We start from the raw sequence: 19608 nt of genomic DNA, 5'->3' as shown, positions 1-19608 counted from the left end.
AAAAAGAACTGAGTAATGCTTTGGGAATGAGGTTAACAAACAATATGGGTAAGTATCTTGGAGTCCCTCTCCTTCATGGTCGTTCGAAGAAGGAAGACTTTCAATTCATATTAGATAGAATGGCTAATAGACTTAGTTCGTGGAAGGCTACAAATCTTTCTCTTGCGGGCAGAGTTACTCTCACTCAATCAGCACTGGCGTCTATTCCTTCCTATGTCATGCAGACCATGAAACTTCCTCTAAGCATTTGTGATAGCATTGATAAAATCTGCAGAAATTTTTTGTGGGGAAGTGTTAGCTCGGGGAGGAAACCTCATCTCATGAGTTGGGAGAAAGTTTGCCTTCCCAAAAGCCAAGGCGGTTTGGGCCTCAGACCGGCTAGAGTGTTGAATAATGCAAATCTTATGAAGCTGGCCTGGAAGCTAATCCATAATAAGGATGCGCTATGGGTAAAGATAGTCCGCAGCAAGTATGGATGTGGAGATGACTCCCTTCCACTTATCACAAAACATCTATCTTCGTCCAATGCTTGGGAAGGTATCTTTCATGTTTGGAAAAAGTTTGCTGACAATCTTGTTTGGAGACTTGGGTCCGGTGAAAATGTTAACTTCTGGAATGATCATTGGATGCCAGGGGTACACCACCTGATTGATTTTGTTCAACCCGAGGTGTTTCCTAATATGTTGGAGGAACGGGTGTGTGACTATGTATCAAACCGGAGGTGGGATCTCAATCGAATTGCAGTAGTCCTAGGTGACGATTGGATTCCCGTTTTCAGGTCGACGAAAACACCTGAACCAGAGATGGGAAAAGATATTCTAGCCTGGCTGTTGACATCAGACGGTACGTTTTCTATCAAGTCAGCTTGCTCTCTCTATCTAAGCCCTTCAGATAATTCTAAAGCTGAGTTGTTTTCGAAGATCTGGAAGCTTGAAGCTCCCCAAAGGCTGCGTACTTTTTGCTGGCTTGTTGCAAATGAAGTGCTTTTAACAAATGAGATTAGAGTCAAAAGAAATATGACTCAGGATGGATCTTGTGTTAGTTGTGGTGAGGCAATCGAATCGATGCTCCATGTGATCCGAGACTGCAGAGTTGCGAGACAAACATGGATGAGCATTGATGCCAGATTGAGATTTGGTAACTTTTTCAACACCCCCCTTCTCCCTTGGTTGTTGGAGAATTTATCATCCCAATCCCTCTTCAAAGGGGTTCACTGGCCCCTCCTTTTTGTATGCATAATGAATGCACTCTGGCTTCGTCGAAATAAGGTGATCTTTGATAGCGATGAGGCCGTAGCAGAGAATAGCATTCATTTTTTGGCCTTCCGTTTAGCGAAGGACTACTCTATGGCACACCTCAAGCTTGCTCAGAGCAGGAAAAAGGTTTGCAACTTCATTGAAAGACAGATCAAATGGAAGCCACCAGATCACCCGTTTATTAAGCTCAACTCAGATGGCTCTGTGTTAGATGGAGGAAGAGCAGCTTGTGGTGGGATCCTAAGGGACTCTGATGGAAGATTTATAGCTTGCTTTAGTGCGAATTTGGACGGTGGAACAGTGACGACAGCGGAGCTTTTGGGAATTTTACTAGGCCTGGAGCTAGCTTTGAATATTGGTTGCTCTCATCTGATTATTGAAGCAGACTCCCTTGTTGCAGTGAAGCTTTGTCTCCAGAAGGAAATTGACTTACATGCTACTAAATCTTTAGTCTTGGCTATCAGAAACAGATGCAACAGGCTTACTAGCTAGAATATTCATCACCAATTTCGGGAAGCAAATACTTGTGCTGATAGGTTGGCTCACTTTGGTCATAGTCTTCCATCTGGCTGCCATATTTTCTTCAATCTGCCCTCTTGTATTTCCTTAGCTTTTCATGCTGATTCTATAGGTATTGCTCTCCCTAGAGTAGTCTCTATTTAGTTTTCTTGTTTTTGGGCGTTTCTGCCCCGATGTTCATCAAAAAAAATATTATTAATGTGATTAATTACAAAATTATTAGTTGATATTAATTTACAAATATTGATTTAAATAATTTTGTTTTGCCGGATTTTACATTTGGGTCGAAAAAAAAAAAGATGCATACAGCAAGCCCATTAAAATTATTTTCAGCTTTGATGCAAAACTTGTTTGGTTCTTAAGGCTGAAATAATAATTTGATCATTGGGCCAAAATTCAATCATTATCATTATAAGCCTAATATGCTTACTCAGCCTTGGTTAAAATGATTAAGTGACTTGGCTGAAACAAATTATTAGTTGGACCAGTTTTATTTATCATTGATACAAGCCCAAATAATTTTGCTTGTTTGGTCCGAAACCAATCATGAATGAAAGCAAATGTATTGCTTCTTGCTTCCAACGGAATCCATTTCCACCATGAGATGGAATTCAAATTTCATTAAAGAGAAGTTAATACTTGCATTGGAAACATGAGAGAGAGTTGGTCATTGATGTGATGGTAATCATCAATGCTACACGCTACTCTGCAAGGGAAGTAAAAGCAATCCCATTTCAATTAATTTGATTCATTTAATTGCTTTTCTTCTAGCTCTATCTTCTCTCTCATCTTTCTTCTACCTTCGGTCATATCATTACAGAAAAAGCATGGAGGCTATGGCTAGACATCGAAAGGAAGAACAAGCAACAAAGACCATCACAATAATGACAAGAAAAAGCAAACTAAAAGTATGTTGTGGCTAAGATTCTCTTTCACTTGTGGTAAGATTTTGTGAAGAGATCTTGGCTCCTCCATACCAAAAATAGAAGTGAAGATCTCGGCCAACAGAAAAGAAGAATCTTGGGATGATGGCTTGTCTCTGATTCTACTCAACCACCACAGGATGTAGCTACAGTAGCTACGTGATGGAGAAGGAAGAGATTGGAGTAGATGAAGCTATCATCATCATGAAGCATCAAGGGCCAGTGATTCATCTTGGAGAGCAAGGCAAGGATGAAGGGCTCGGATTGATGAAGATTGGTGACCAAGGAAGGACTAGAGGTAATTGCATGTTGGGTTTTGCATGGGTTATCTCTTCTCTCTCTCTCTGGCCGAACCGGTTCTATTTGAAGAAGAAGAAGATTGGCTTGGTTTGTTTGGTTTTCAACCTTGGAGGCTTCTTCCTATAAGTAAGAGTGAACAGTCAAGGTTTGATTCAAGGAAAAGAAAAAAGTGAGCACGGAGTTCCTATAGCTCCCCAAGCTAACAGAAATTATTCTCCTTCAATGTTCTTCATTTTGTATTTTTCTGTTTAATTTTGTCATGTCTTGAGTCTCATAGAAAAAGGCAAACAGTGAGGTTTGTATGAAAAAGCCATAGAGCAGAAAAAGGCAGAGAGTGCAAAATTAAAAGAAAAAGCCATAGATGTCCTTAAAGTTCCTTTGTACATCTGTGTTGTGTTTCATGATTCTGTGGAAATCCCCTTGTAAGTTAGCACTTTACAGTGAAAGCTTGGCAGTGACCAAGTCAAGTTCAGTTTGGGTTTAGATTCTGGACTTGTCCCAGATAGGAATGGTAGTTCCTAGGGAGAATTGGTGTTTGTAATCAAGACTGATTATAGTGAAATTCCATTATTATTGTGATGGAGACTGAATGTAGGCTGCACTGCACTTAGCAGCTGAACCAGGATATATCTAGGTGTAATCTTCTCTCTCTTCTACTCCATTTCTATTTCTGCTGCACATGAGGTAAAATAAAAAATATCTTGTGCTGACTGACGAGACAAAAAGAAAAGTCTCGTGGCTGGGTACGAGACAAAAGAAAAAGTCTCGTGGCTGGTTACGAGATAAAAAGACAAAAAGTTTTTAGAAGTGATTTCAAAGGCTAGCAAGTATTGTCAAGTGAAAAGGGGGCTAAGATTCAACCCCCCTTCTCTTAGCCACTGATTACCATCAATTGGTATCAGAGCTTGGTCTCAAAGAGATCAAGCTTTGCAGCTTGGAGAAAAGATCCAGATGGCAGAAAACAGTGGCTCAAATCTGGTGTCCTACAACCTAACTGAAGGACAATCAAGCAACCGACCTCCTCTTTTCAATGGGAAAAACTACACTTATTGGAAGGAGAGAATGAAGATCTTTGTGCAAACAGTGGATTACAGACTTTGAAAGATTATCCTGGAGGGTCCTCAATATCCAACCATCACAAGTGCCGAAGGAGTTGTTTCTCTTAAACCAGAAACAAGCTGGACCGAAGAAGACAGAAAGAAGGTTGAACTCAATGCCAAGGCCATCAACTTACTCAATTGTGCTATCAGCTTCGAGGAATACCGACGGGTATCACGTTGCACAACGGTAAAAGAAATCTGGGACAAACTCCTAGTGACTCATGAAGGAACCACCGTTGTTAAGAAGACCAGGATAGATATGTTAAACAGAAAGTATGAAATGTTTACAATGAAGGAAGGAGAATCCATTGATGAACTGTTTGAGCGCTTCAACACCATCATTGTCGGGCTATGGGAATCAAGTATCCTGAATCTGTGCTAGTGAGAAGAGTGTTGAGATGTCTCACAAAAGAGTGGGAAACAAAAGCATTAATAATTTCTGAGAGTAGTGGTCTTGATTCTATGACATATGATGATTTGAGAGGAAATCTTCTTGCTTTTGAAAACACTTATTTGAAAAAAGATTCAAAAAAGAAAGGAATTGCTTTTACTTCTGTGACTAACCCCCTGGATGATGAGTCCAGTGATTCTGAAAATGAATTTGTGTTGTTTGCCAAAAAATTCAGGAAAATGGTGAAGCTCAAGGAGAGAGGCAAAGGAGGCAGCTCAAGAAACTGAAGTTATTTCTCAGCAAGGTGACATGCTACAACTGTAAGGAAACAGGGCATTTCAAATCCGATTGTCCTAAGTTGAAGAAGGAAGAAAAGCCAAAGAAAGGAAAGAAAAAGGGACTGATGGCATCATGGGAGGATCTAGAAAATGATTCCGAAGATGATGAAGAATCCGAAACCAAGTCTCAACCATGTCTTATGGCTGACCTCGTTGAACAGGTAATCGTTCCTAACCCTGACACTGAATCTCTTCTTCTTTTGATAGATCATCTTTCTGAAAAAATAAGGTGTTTTTTGCTGGATAATCAAGAACTTGAACAACAAATTACCATCCTTAAAGCAGAAAATAGTTTTCTTAAAGAAAAACTAAGGGCGGCCGAAACTGTTTGTGATCTTGTTGAAGAAAATAAGCAGTTAAAAGCCCAACTTAGGAGCTGTGAAAGTAACCATTCAGTTGTTGCATATGTAGATTGTTTTAAAAGAAATGAAGAGTTGCTTAAAGAGGTCAAAAGACTTAAAGAAGACTTAGCCAAGTTCACTCAAAGTTCTGAAAATCTGAATCAAATTTTGGCTAGTCAAAAATCTCTTTATGATAAAGCTGGCTTGGGATTCTATAAATCTAATGAGAAACCTTATTTTGAAAACATTGCCTCATCTTCTAATGATACAAGGTTTCAAAACCCAACAAGCTTTAACAAAACAGCAACTCCAAGGTTTTGTAGACTATGTAACCGAAATGGACACTTTCCCATTCAATGCTTTTTTGGTGAGAGGATGATTGGTGATAAAGTTTACAAAGTGTTTTTTGATTATAATGATTTAGGACATAAGAGATAGTTTAACGTAAAAGGATCCAAGAAAATTTGGATACCTAAGGTTACTTGAGCTTGTCTTGTAGGTATGCCTAGCATCCAAACGAAAGGAGAATATGTGGTATATGGACAGTGGATGCTCTAGGCATATGACCAGAAAGACAACCTTCCTCATAAAGCTTGATGAATATGATGGAGGATTTGTCACTTTTGGTGATGATGCTAAAGGAAAGATAGTAGCTGTTGGAAAAGTTGGTAAAAGCTTTTCATCTTGTATAAATGATGTTCTTCTTGTAAATGGTTTGAAGCATAATTTACTTAGTGTAAGCCAATTGTGTGATCTAGGTTTTGAAGTTATTTTTAGAAAGTTTGTATGTTTGGTTGTTTGTGAGAAAATAAGGGACATTTTATTTGAAGCTAAAAGATGCAATAATGTGTATGGATTGACTCTTGAAGACTTGAAAGAACAAAATGTAACATATTTTACTTCTCTTGAATCTGAAAAATGGCTATGGCATAGAAAGTTGGGTCATGCAAGCATGTACCAAATTTCTAAGCTAGTCAAGAAAAATTTGGTTAGAGGAATTCCAAATATCAAATTTGACAAGGATCTTACTTGTGATGCTTGCCAATTGGGCAAACAAGTAAAATTCTCTTTTAAATCAAAAGATGGAATCTTAACCAAAAGGCCATTAGAGATGTTACATATTGATCTTTTTGGTCCAACAAGAACTCAAAGTTTAGAAGGTAAACACTATGGTCTTGTGGTGGTAGATGATTACTCTAGATTAGGTTGGGTATTTTTTCTTGCTCATAAGAATGATGCTTTTCATGCTTTTTCAACCCTTTGCAAGAAAATTCAAAATGAAAAAGATTTGAAAATCGCCCATTTGAGAAGTGATCACAGAAGAGAATTTGAAAACCAAGACTTTGAAAAATTCTGTAATGACTTTGGAATTGCTCATAACTTTTCATGCCCTAGAACCCCTCAACAAAATGGGGGTGGTTGAGAGAAGGAATAGAAGCCTTCAAGAGATGACTAGGGTCATGCTTTATGACAATGAGATTCCTAAATTTCTATGGGCTGAAGCTGTAAATACAGCATGTTACATTTTGAATAGGATAATTATAAGAAAAGGGTTGAAGAAAACACCTTATGAGTTATGGAAAGGAACCCCTCCAAATCTTAAGTATTTTCATGTTTTTGGATGCAAATGTTTTGTACTTAACAATAAAGAAAACCTTGGCAAATTTGATTCAAAATCCTATGAAGGGATGTTTGTTGGATACTCCACCACTAGCAAGGCCTATAGGATTTATCTCAAAGAACAGAGAACCATAGAGGAATTCATACATGTTACTTTTTGTGATTCTAATTTAATTCCCAGCACTGTGATAGATAATGATTCAGACTGCGAAGAAGCTGGAACAAGTAAAGAGAATCCCAAATCTGCTCAAAATAAAGAATCTGCCAGTCCAGTTTTGTCTCGTCAGATTGAAGGAGACATTTCCATTTTGTCTCCCGAGCAGGCACGAGAAACTGAAACAGTGAGACCACCAGAAGCTCATCAAAGCTCAACACCACTCCGGAAGCCTAGAGAATGGAAGTATATGAGGGGTTATCGTCATGACTTTATTATTGGTGATCCCTCTCAAGGTGTAACAACAAGATCCTCAACCAAAAGGCAATCCGAACCAAGCAATTTTGCCCTCTTGTCACAAATGGAGCCCAACAATGTCAAACAATCTCTTGAAGATCCATCATGGGTCAAAGCAATGCAAGAAGAGCTTGCTCAATTTGACAAGAATGAGGTTTGGACACTAGTACCCCATCCGAATGGTAAGAAAGTTACGGGTACTAAGTGGGTGTTTAAAAATAAACTCGGTGAGGATGGACAAGTTGTTCGTAACAAGGCTAGATTAGTGGCCCAAGGTTACGATCAAGAAGAGGGTATAGATTTTGATGAGTCTTTTGTTTTGGTAGCTAGAATGGAAGCAATTAGGTTGCTTCTTGCCTATGCTGCCCATAAAGGTTTTAAAATATTTCAAATGGATGTTAAATGTACTTTCCTTAATGCCTTTATTGATAGAGAAGTGTATGTGGCACAACCCTCCGATTTTGAAGATAAAGAATTTCCAAATCATGTTTTCAAACTATCTAAGGCTCTTTATGGTCTTAGACAAGCTCCAAGAGCTTGGTATGAAAGGCTTAGTGCCTTCTTGTTGGAAAATCAATTTCAAAGGGGTACCACCGGCACTACTTTATTTATTAAAGCATCTAATGATGATATACTCCTAGTTCAACTTTATGTTGATGACATTGTGTTTGGATCGGCCAATGTATCCTTGTGTGAAGAGTTTGGAAAAGTCATGACTAGTGAGTTTGAGATGAGTTTAATGGGAGAGCTTACTTTCTTTCTTGGCCTCCAAATTAAACAAACTCCTAGTGGTACTTTTATTCACCAAGGAAAGTATGCAAAAGAACTTATCAAAAAATTTGGCCTAGAAAGTTCCAAACCAATGGGAACACCAATGCATCCTAACACAAAACTTGAAAAGGATGATGATGGCAAAGATGTGAATGAAACAAGGTATAGAGGGATGATAGGTTTACTCATGTACCTTACTTCTTCTAGACCAGACATTGTTCAAAGTGTGGGTGTATGTTCAAGGTTTCAATCTCACCCAAAAGAATCCCATCTTTCAGCCGTTAAGCACATCATTAGATACATTAAGGGAACTAGTGATTATGGCTTGTGGTATCCTAAATCTGATGACTTTTGTGCAATAGGATTTTATGATACAGATTATGCGGGAGATAGGGTGGATAGACGGAGTACATCCGGCATGTGTTGCTTCCTTGGAAGCTCACTCAACATGTGGTCAAGCAAAAAACAAGTCACAGTAGCTCTATCTATAGCTGAAGCTGAATATATTTATGCATCTGCATGTTGTTCACAACTAATTTGGTTAAAAACGCAGTTGGAAGATTACAAATTAAAGATCAATAGTATACCTTTATTTTGTGATAATATGAGTGCTATAAACATTTCAAAAAATCCTGTTCTGCATTCAAGAACCAAGCACATTGAAATTAAATATCATTTCATTAGAGAACATGTGCAAAAAGGTACTATTGATATTCAATTTGTAAAATCTGAAGACCAACTTGCTGACATTTTTACAAAACCACTCTGTGAAGACAGATTCTGCACTTTGAGAAAAAGTTTGGAAATGATTGATTTAAGTTCTCTTGATAATTTGTGAAATTTTGATTCTGCTCAGTTTTGTCTCGTAGGAATGGACGAGATAAAAATCAGAGTGTATGGGAAGGGCTGTGATTAAGGGGGAGATTGCGCCTAAATCAATTATCATGGGCCCCACCAAACTTCTTTGACCCCACTCTGACCGTTTTGTTAAGTTTCCTTTTTGTGCACATCAAAATCTTTTTGTTGTCTCATCAAATCTTGTTGAAAGTGGTTATTGTCAAATCAAATCCTTCTCCTCAACTAATCCCTTGATTCAAGGAACCACTTTTCAGTTTATTTCAAATAAAAGAGAAACTTCCTTGGGTATTAACCGCCACTTAATGGTCATTAAATTCCCTCCAATTCTCTCTCCACTCCACATTTAATGCTTCCCTAACCTTCCTCCTCCCTCACTCCATTCGGTTTCTATTCAACCCCCCCCCCCATCTTCCACTTCTCCATTTTCACTACCATGAAAAAGAAAACTGCCCCCAGGAAAAGTGAAAGGATTCTATTTTCTCAAAAATCATCCACACCACAATCTCACACACACATACATATTCACTCTACATCATCATCTTCTCCACCCTCAAAACAAACCGACACCATGCGAAGGAAATTCATAGCCACTAAGACCTCTTCAAGAAAGAAGAAAGAGAAAGCTCCTGTGGAGGAAGAGGAAGAATCTCACACCTCACCAATTCCATCACTACCACCATCTCTACCGAAGAAAGCCACGCCAGGAAAGAGTTTTCAGAAAACAAAAGGATTCGCGCTGCACAATACCAAGGAACCAGCAAACCTGGAATCCTTGGATTTCAAGAACAAATTCAGCAAAACACACTCTCACTATGACCCTGCCAAATTCAACTCCTGTGCTTCATATGAATTTCACAAAGAGGTTCTGGAAAAGCGTCATCTTTGTCCCACTTATCTCGTCAACCTTGACTCTCTCACCAACAAAGGGATAAATGTCTCTTCTCTTTTTGAACTTCTTCAATGGACTCCTCTGCTTCACATCCAGAAACCGGTTTACCCCGGTTTAGTTCGTGAGTTCTATGCCAACATGCGACTGATTGATGGCACCATCCATTCATATGTGAAGAGGGTTCATATCACTCTTGATACTAGAATAATTGGGATGGCTCTAGGCTACAAAGAGGAGGGGCCGAGAGCATACATGGCCGAAAAGTGGGATTCACAAGTCGGCATCACCTAGAAGGTTGTTCTTCAACACATTTGTGAGAATCTCTCTGGCTTGGATGGCACTACTCCTACCCACAAAGCCCTCGGACCAACCAACTCTTTGCTTCATCGGATCATCACCCACATTTTGACTCCTCAAAGCAGCTCCCATAATAGAGTAACATTCTCTGACTCTCTCATCATATTTGCACTTGTTACATCTACTCCTATATCTTTTGGTTATCTTATGATCCGACACATGTGGGAATCGGTTAAGAGCACCAAAAAGGCAAATCTACCCTATGGTATGTTCTTAACTAGTATCTTTGAATATTTTAAAATTGATCTTCTGAATGAGGCAGTAGAAAACAAAGTGTCTATGATCAAAGGAGGTGGCACTGTTAAAGGAACCAAGGGCAAGAAATCTGTAGCTTCGGATAGTGAATATGAAAGCCGGCCTGAGTCCTCTAAAGCAACCAAGTCTATCAAAGAAATTCTCACAGAATTTTCAAATATGTCAGAGCTCATGGTCCAATCCCATAAGACGGCACGTAAACTAGCCTATGAGAATGAAAGAGCTTGGATGAGATGCAAGGACAGGGTCAATTTGATGCTAGAAAGTCTTGAGGAGGATCTCGGAGCTGCTAGTGATGAAGGAGCTGAGGAATCTGATCTTCATTTATCTGATGATTAATCTGTTTCTTTTAGTATTTGATATTGGCATATTTAGGCTCAATTTGATACTCTGTTTTGTTTGGTTGGATACTGTTAGTACTATAACTCTGTGGATACTCTTGGGAAATATTTTGGATATTTTGTTTGCTATGTCAAATTCTTTTTGCAGGTGCCCCTTGATGCCAAAAGGGGGAGGAATGATTCTGAAAATGAAACTGGAAAACAGGAGATGAAATTCTCTTTGAGAGTTCATGATCACTCTTGTTGATGCTTGATAATGCTGATAATTCATGTTGATAATGCATTTATTTTATCTTGATTGCTGCTGTTGCTTGATGTTTATCTTGGTAAAATGCTTGGTTGATTATAATTGTGATGCATTTGTCTTACCTTGATATAATGATTGCTGTTTTGGATTTATTTTTGGCAGTTCCTTTAAGTTGAAAAATATGAAGTTTACTACTATTTGAGATGATCATCAATGATTAGAAAAATTTTTCTTTGCTATGATCAATCTGATTTGATTTGATTAAAAAAAATTCAGGAAACATCAACCTTGTTGTTTTTGTATGATTGAGCAGAAAATCAAATTATTGATAACAAATGAGTTTTGATTATCATTCAGTTCTGCTCATAAATCAAGACATTCAACATTACATAATGAATATGTTGAATAACATTGTTGCCTTAGACTTGATAAAAATTGTTACAGGTATAAAGCTTCCCTTGGTAAAATAGCATACATTAAGGGGGAGCCATGTGATAATTAGAAAGGAGGAGAAATTCAAATATTCAAAGGGAGTATTCTACTCTTTAATCTTTAATTTCTTTCCATTTGAATTTTTTTTAATAATGTTTGTCATCAAGTGGGAGATTGATGAGTTTGGAAAACTCTAATTTAAATTAGTGATAATCAAACATTATTAATGTGATTAATTGCAAAATTATTAGTTGATATTAATTTACAAATATTGATTTAAATAATTTTGCTTTGCAGGATTTTACATTTGGGCCGAAAAGAAAAGATGCATACAGCAAGCCCATTAAAATTATTTTCAGCTTTGATGCAAAACTTGTTTAGTTCTTAAGGCCGAAACAATAATTTGATCATTGGGTCAAAATTCAATCATTATCATTATAAGCCCAATATGCTTACTCAGCCTTGGTTAAAATGATTAAGTGACTTGGCTGAAACAAACTATTAGTTGGACCAGTTTTATTTATCATTGATACAAACCCAAATAATTTTGCTTGTTTGGTCCGAAACCAATCATGAGTGAAAGCAAATGTATTGCTTCTTGCTTCCAACAGAATCTATTTCCACCATGAGATGGAATTCAAATTTCATTAAAGAGAAGTTAATACTTGCATTGGAAACATGAGAGAGAGTTGGTCATTGATGTGATGGTAATCATCAATGCTACACGCTACTCTGCAAGGGAAGTAAAAGCAATCCCATTTCAATTAATTTGATTCATTTAATTGCTTTTCTTCTAGCTCTATCTTCTCTCTCATCTTTCTTCTACCTTCGGTCATATCATTACAGAGAAAGCATGGAGGCTATGGCTAGACACCGAAAGGAAGAACAAGCAACAAAGACCATCACAATGATGACAAGAAAAAGCAAACTAAAAGTATGTTGTGGTTAAGATTCTCTTTCACTTGTGGTAAGATTTTGTGAAGAGATCTTGGCTCCTTCATACCAAAAATAGAAGTGAAGATCTCGGCCAACAGAGAAGAAGAATCTTGGGAGGATGGCTTGTCTCTGATTATACTCAACCACCACAGGATGTAGCTACAGTGGCTACGTGATGGAGAAGGCAGAGATTGGAGCAGATGAAGCTATCATCATCATGAAGCATCAAGGGCCAGAGATTCATCTTGGAGAGTAAGGCAAGGATGAAGGGCTTGGATTGATGAAGATTGGTGACCAAGGAAGGACTAGAGGTAATTGCATGTTGGGTTTTGCATGGGTTATCTCTTCTCTCTCTCTCTCTGGCCAAACCGATTCTGTTTGAAGAAGAAGAAGATTGGCTTAGTTTGTTTGGTTTTCAACCTTGGAGGCTTCTTCCTATAAGTAAGGGTGAACAAAATATTGTACTTTTAATTCAAAGAGAAAAGAGCCGTTGTAAAAGTCTCTCTCCATACAGTTTTCATTTCTTGAGTTGTGATCACCGTGATGAGCGGTGAAGGGAGCCTAAAAGGGCATCCTCATGAGCGCCAGCCCACTGCAGAAGAACAAGATCAGCTGAACAGGAGTATAAAGAAGGTCAGAAAGGACGGAGAGGGATTCACAGGAACTCAGATCTTAGTTCCAAGAGAAGAGGAATGGATGATAGACAACCCAGCTGCTGAGAATAGTTTGAAGACTAGAAAAACCTTTGCCCAAATGGTCAAAGGAGGTCCTGCAGAACATCATATGGAAGAAGATGAGCTTGAGGCAGAGGAGGAAGAAGAAGACCATGGAAGAAAGGAACCAGAGACAGAGCAACACAAACAAAAAGAAGACAATATTAACGACAAAATCAATTCAGAGGGGATAAGAGTTGAAAAGGTAGAAGAAGGTTTATATAATATTGTTATAAGTGAGACTTTTGAGAGGAGACTATGGAAGCCCTGGTGGAATACAATAATAGTAAAGCTTCTAGGAAGGAAAGTGGGATATGCAGCTATCAAAAGAAGACTTGAGAGTATGTAGAGCAAGAAAGGTACCATAGATGTCATTGACCTTAGCAATGATTTCTATTTAGTAAAATTTTATGCTAGTGAAGACTTTGATTATGCTCTGTTGGAAGGTCCTTGGAAGATATTCGACCACTATCTCATAGTGAGACTTTGGGAACCTAACTTCAATCTTATGAAAGCCACAATAGATAGAATCACTGCCTGGGTGAGACTTCCAGGTTTACCTATAGAACTCTATGACAGAACCATACTGAGGAAAATTGGAAATCTGATTGGTAGGACAGTTAAAGTCGACGACAACACAGCCAAGATGAGCAGAGGAAAATTCGCTAGATTATGTGTAGAAGTTGACTTAACGAAGCCGTTGATGGGAAGATATATGATCAATGGAGAAGACTACCAGGTGGAATATAAAGGGATACATCAGATTTGCTTTACCTGTGGAAGAATAGACCATGATCAGAATAATTGTACAATGAAAAAGCAACAAATAGAAACATCAGTGAATCAAAATGATGACCAAAAAACAGAAACTGGAAAAGATAAGCAAAATGACACAAACATAGAATCATCAAAAGGAAGTGAAGAAGGAAATGGGAACACAAACATGAAGGATAAAGGAAAACAAATAGTGACAGATAGTAAGGAAAATTATGGCACTTGGATGGTCGTTCAAAGACCAAAAAGATGGAAAAAGGAGGCAAATATGAATTTAGCAAATATGGGGGAGAAACCAGCAAATCAAAATAGAACCAAAACAGCAGAGAAAATCACACAAGATTTGGAGTTCTACAAATAGAAGAATCAACAATGGAGGATGAAGGGAAGGAGGAGAATGAAAGCCAAGAGAAGAACGGAGCTAAAGGCGAAATTATAGGGAACCAAAATCCAACAAACAAACAGAAAAAAGAAATTGAAGGCAAACAAGTGCAAGCAACAGAAAAAAACTCACAAGGCAGCATCGAAAATGGAACAAAAAAAATACAACAATCAGAGAAGAAACACAACGCAACCAGAAAAATAACAAGGAGCATAACAGAAGTAAGGGAACACAATCCCACAAAGAGATCAACAAGAATATATCCAAGACCCATTTTGAGGAAAACTGGGTTGAGAACGCTATAGCTACTCCAACTCAAATGAAGGAGGAAATGGAACACTCAACCCAAACAATGCTACAAGAAAGCAAACCACCTGATCCAACAGCTATGGCCGAGGATGGAAAGGAAGACATGGAGATGGAAAATGGGGAGAAAAACCCAACTGAGAGTTTATTAGAAGGAGTGGATTTCACCACACCAGAAATCAGTGTTCTTAGAGACACAGAGATGCAAATAAACTGACCTGATTTGTTGATCGGGTAAGGGTTTTTTATTTCCCTTTTCTTATCCTTTTTTAGTCTCTATGATTAGTCTAGTTTAGAATGTAAGAGGTGCGGCTAGTGATGCTTTTAGGCGTACCTTCAAGGATATGATGAAGCAACATAAACCAGATTTAGCTATTTTGTTGGAAACTAAATGCAGCGGTGATACAGTAAAGAAAGTTATACAATATTTGGGTTTCACTAATTCCATCATTGAAGAAGCTCAGGGTTTTACAAGGGGTATTTGGATTTGTTGGAATAGAAAGGACCTTAACATAACTAAAGTCGAATCACATCGACAATACATTCATGTGAAAGTCCAGTATCAAAGAGATAATGAATAGTTTTTGATGGCGGTGTATGCTAATCCACACAACCAAATGAGAAATCAGCTTTGGCCTAAGCTCCTAAACATAGCAAACTCGATGGATGGAGCTTGGTTGATAGCTGGTGACTTTAATGAAATTAAGGATGCTTCGGAAAAAAAGGGCGGAGCGGCTTTGGATATGAGAGCATGTAACAACTTTGCAAATTGGATCAACAGATGTGGGCTGATTGACTTAGGCTTCATAGGATCAAGATTCACGTGGAAGGGTCCAAAATGGGATGGGCATGATAGGGTGTTCAAACGATTGGATAGGGCACTCTCTAACCCTATGTGGAGAACCAGATTCCAACAAGCAACAGTTGAAGTTCTTACTAGAACCAATTCCGACCATCACCCTCTTCTTATCAAATGTGAAAAGGAAAGAAATGGTGTTTATACTAGACCATTCAGATTTGAAGCCATGTGGGAGTTACATCCAGATTTTCAAAACTGCCTAAGAACAAGTTGGAACAAAGAAAACTATCTACTAACAGCTATTGGAGAACTTAAAAAATACCTACTGAAGTGGAATAAGGAAATATTCGGGAACATCTCCAAAGCTAAAAGAAGACTTCTCAACAGGATCGCGGGCATTCAAAGAAGCAATACGTACGGAGTAAATCCCTATCTAGACAAATTGGAGCAAGATTTGAACAAAAAACTAAATGATATTCTAGATAAGGAAGAGACCTTTTGGATGCAAAAATCAAGACAGGAATGGATAGTAGAAGGAGATAGAAATACAAGATACTACCACACCAAAACCATCATCAGAAGGGGAAAAAACAGAATTCAAAAGCTTCGGAACAAAGAGGGAAACTGGATTGAAGAAGAAGAGCTAAAAGCACATGTCCTCAAACACTTCTAAGACCTATACCAAGAACAGGTAAATATCAATCCAATTGATAATTTATCATTTTTGATGCCTAATTTCAGTACCTCTGATTGTAGGAAACTCATAGCTATGCCGACAGAAATGGAGATAAGAAGAGCTATTTTTAGCATCGGATCGCTCAAGGTACCAGGAAGTGACGGACTTCCGTCTCTCATCTACAAGAACAACTGGGAGATAATGAAAGGGAAGCTATGCAATTTCATATACTCCTGCTAGACCGAACCAAAACAGATAAAACAAAGCAACACTACCCTCTTGACGCTTGTCCCTAAGCTCAACAACCCTGAGTTTATAAGTCAATTCAAACCTATTGCTCTTTGCAATGTGTGCTACAAAGTTATAACCAAGATCCTGGTTGATAGAATAAAGCCTCACCTTAATGACAGAATTGCAGCTCACCAATCTAGCTTTGTTCCGGGAAGGAAAATCCAAGACAACATTGTGATTGCCAAGGAGATGATGCACACCATGAGAAGAATGAAAGGAAAAAAGCAATTTATGGCCATCAAAATTGATTTTGAGAAGGCATATGATAGGGTAGATTGGAACTTCATGATGAGAAGACTTCAAGAATTTAATTTCCCAAGCCATCTAGTCAATTTGATTATGAACTGTGTCCAAACGGTTTTTTACAGCGTCATTTGGAATGGTAATAGAACGAAAGAGTTTGTGCCTAAAAGAGGCTTGAGACAGGGAGACCCCATCTCTCCCTACCTGTTTGTTATCGGCATGGACAAACTTTCCCACCTCATAGAAGACCGGGTTCAGAGAGGTTTATGGAAGGCAATTAGAGTGGGAAAGGAAGGACCTGACATATCCCACCTTATGTTTGCGGATGACCTTCTCTTGTTTGTTGAAGCAACAATAGATCAGATTAAGGAAGTGACATGGGTGATTGAAACCTTTTGCAAAGCATCTGGACTGAAGATCAACGTAGAAAAATCCTCCATTATTTTCTCTAAAAGAACCAATATGGACATCCGGGATGAAATTAATAAATATTCGGGCTTTAAAGAACAAAGGGACTTAGGCCGCTACCTGGGGGCTATGATCACTAGCAACAGAAAAGGGAAAGAGAACTTCAAAGACATACTAGAGAGAGTCCATAACAAATTGAAAGGGTGGAAGAGTAAGTGCTTATCACTTGCGGGAAGACTTACACTAGCTCAATCAGTGTTAAGCCCAGCTCTCAATTTCAGCATGCAATATGAAAGAGTACCAAGAGGAATTTGTTTAGAGGTGGAAAAACTGAAGAGAAGCTTCATATGGGGAGATGAACCAGATAAGAAGAAAATACATCTCATAAGTTGGAAGACCCTTTGTCAACCGAAATATTTGGGAGGACTAGGATTCAGAAGGCTCAACACTATGAATGATACTTTCCTACTAAAAATTATTTGGCAAGCTATGGAGAATCTGGAAGCACTTTGGGTTCAAGTCCTTTCAAATAAGTACTGCAAAGGAAATAGGTTGAACAATCTTATGCAAGCAAAATAAGGAGACTCACCCTTTTGGAGAGAAATTATAAAGCTATGGCCTACGTTTTTAAACTGCTCTATTCACTACATTGGAAATGGATTATCTACATTGTTTTGGAAGAAAAATTGGTTAGAGAATAAAGGGATCCTCATAAATAAAGCGTTAAATCTGGACACTGTGGATGTTGAAAGCCTAGTGTAGGAATGGACTAAGCAAAATGGCGAATGGGACATAGACAGACTTAATCAGCACTTGCCTCCTGAGATTGTGATGGAAATTATATGCAAACCACCACCTCAGGCAGAAAATGATGAAAATAGAAGAGGGTGGAGACTGTCTCATGATGAAAATTTCTCTATTAACTCTACCTAAAAAGAACTCAGAAATTGGCCAAGTGAGGAGAAAACTGTTTGGAAACAACTTTGGAGTTGGAGAGGTCCACAAAGAGCGAAAATTTTCTTATGGACAGCCATGCACAAGAAATTGATGACAAATCAGAGAAGAGCCAGAATTTTTGGAGGAGCAGGGGACTCTACGCTACATAATGGAGGACAAGAAGACATCTTTCATGTGCTGAAAAATTGTCCGAAGGCTTCAACAATTTGGGTGAACCTAGTTAAAACAGACGAAATCCCTAATTTCTTTCAATTGGAATGGGATAATTGGATAGAAATAAATCTTCAACAGCAATTGGGGAAAGATGAAGAGTTAGACTGGAGGGACGTGTTTATTATAGCTTGTTGGAGAATTTGGCAATGGAGGAACAAAGAAATTCATGAACAACAGTATAGAAGACCAATGCAACCATATGCAAAAATTAATAAAGAAGCCAAGGAAATTAAAAGAGCGCTTGAGAAAGCTTACCTCATCGGACAGAGAAGAGGAAGAATTGAGAGGAACGTTCGATGGAACCCCCCACCAGCAGGATGGATCAAATTAAACTCTGACGGAACAGCTCAGGGCAACCCAGGAACTATCGGCTGTGGAGGAATTCTACGGGATGAGGAGGGGCACTGGATAGCGGGCTTCTCTCACAAAGTTGGAGTTGGAACAGCATTCATGGCGGAACTCTGCGGTGTGAAGAAGGGATTAGAGATAACCTGAACAATGGGTTTTCGAAAAATTGTAGTAGAAATAGATGCTGGAGCAGTGATAAAGCTCCTCAACAAGGGAGAAAGTTTGGCCTCCCACCCTAATGCTGTAGTCAGAGAGATATATGAATTAAAAAGAAGAAATTGGAATATTCATTTTGTTTAAATATATAGAGAAGGTAATATGTGTGCAGATTACCTGGCAAAAAAGAGTTTAACAATGGAAGCTGATTTTATTTTTTGGGATATACCTCCTTCTGACCTTAGGAGGATTATTAGTGATGATGAAAGAGGGGTTACCTTACCCCGTTTAGTTTGTATCTAGGTTTTCTCTTGAGCTTTTTAGCTCCGTTTCATTGCCAAAAAAAAAGTAAGGGTGAACAGTCAAGGTTTGATTCAAGGAAAAGAAAAAAGTGAGCACAGAGTTCCTATAGCTCCCCAAGCTAACAGAAATTTTTCTCCTTCAATGTTCTTCATTTTGTATTTTTCTGTTTAATTTTGTCATGTCTTGAGTCTCATGGAAAAAGGTAAACAGTGAGGTTTGTATGAAAAAGACATAGAGCGAAAAAAAGCAGAGAGTACAAAATTAAAAGAAAAAGTCATAGATGTCCTTAGAGTTCCTTTGTACATCTGTGTTGTGTTTCATGATTCTGTAGGAATCCCCTTGTAAGTTGGGTTAGCACTTTACAGTGAAAGCTTGGCAGTGACCAAGTCAAGTTCAGTTTGGGTTTAGATTCTGGACTTGTCCTAGATAGGAAGGGGAGTTCTTAGGGAGAATTGGTGTTTGTAATCAAGACTGATTATAGTGAAATTCCATCATTGTTGTGATGGAGACTGGATGTAGACTGCACTGCACTTAGCAGCTGAACCAGGATATATCTGGGTGTAATCTTCTCTCTCTTCTACTCCATTTCTGTTTCTGCTGCACAGGAGGTAAAATAAAAAATATCTCGTACTGACTGACGAGACAAAAAGAAAAGTCTCGTGGCTGAGTACGAGACAAAAGAAAAAGTCTCGTGACTGGTTACGAGATAAAAAA

General features: G+C 38.4%; 1 protein-coding gene across 1 annotated transcript; it reads left to right on the top strand.

The window, feature by feature from the left end:
- The first annotated feature begins 15087 nt into the window (after positions 1 to 15087).
- Positions 15088 to 15972, top strand: LOC107616285 (uncharacterized). The gene has a single exon (XM_016318259.1). The coding sequence runs from the start codon at positions 15088 to 15090 to the stop codon at positions 15970 to 15972; it is 885 nt and encodes a 294-aa protein (XP_016173745.1).
- The last annotated feature ends 3636 nt before the right edge of the window (positions 15973 to 19608 follow it).

The sequence above is a fragment of the Arachis ipaensis genome, chromosome B9 (genome assembly GCF_059453495.1).
Source record: "Arachis ipaensis isolate K30076 ecotype BB chromosome B9, ASM5945349v1, whole genome shotgun sequence".
Lineage (NCBI taxonomy): Eukaryota > Viridiplantae > Streptophyta > Magnoliopsida > Fabales > Fabaceae > Arachis > Arachis ipaensis.
The sequence above is the reverse complement of the archived record's forward strand: the minus strand, read 5'-3'. Positions and strand labels throughout refer to the sequence as shown.

Bases quoted from the DNA above. Each gene is read 5' to 3' on its own strand.
- LOC107616285 (XM_016318259.1), top strand. From the start codon at position 15,088: ATGGCGGTGTATGCTAATCCACACAACCAAATGAGAAATCAGCTTTGG.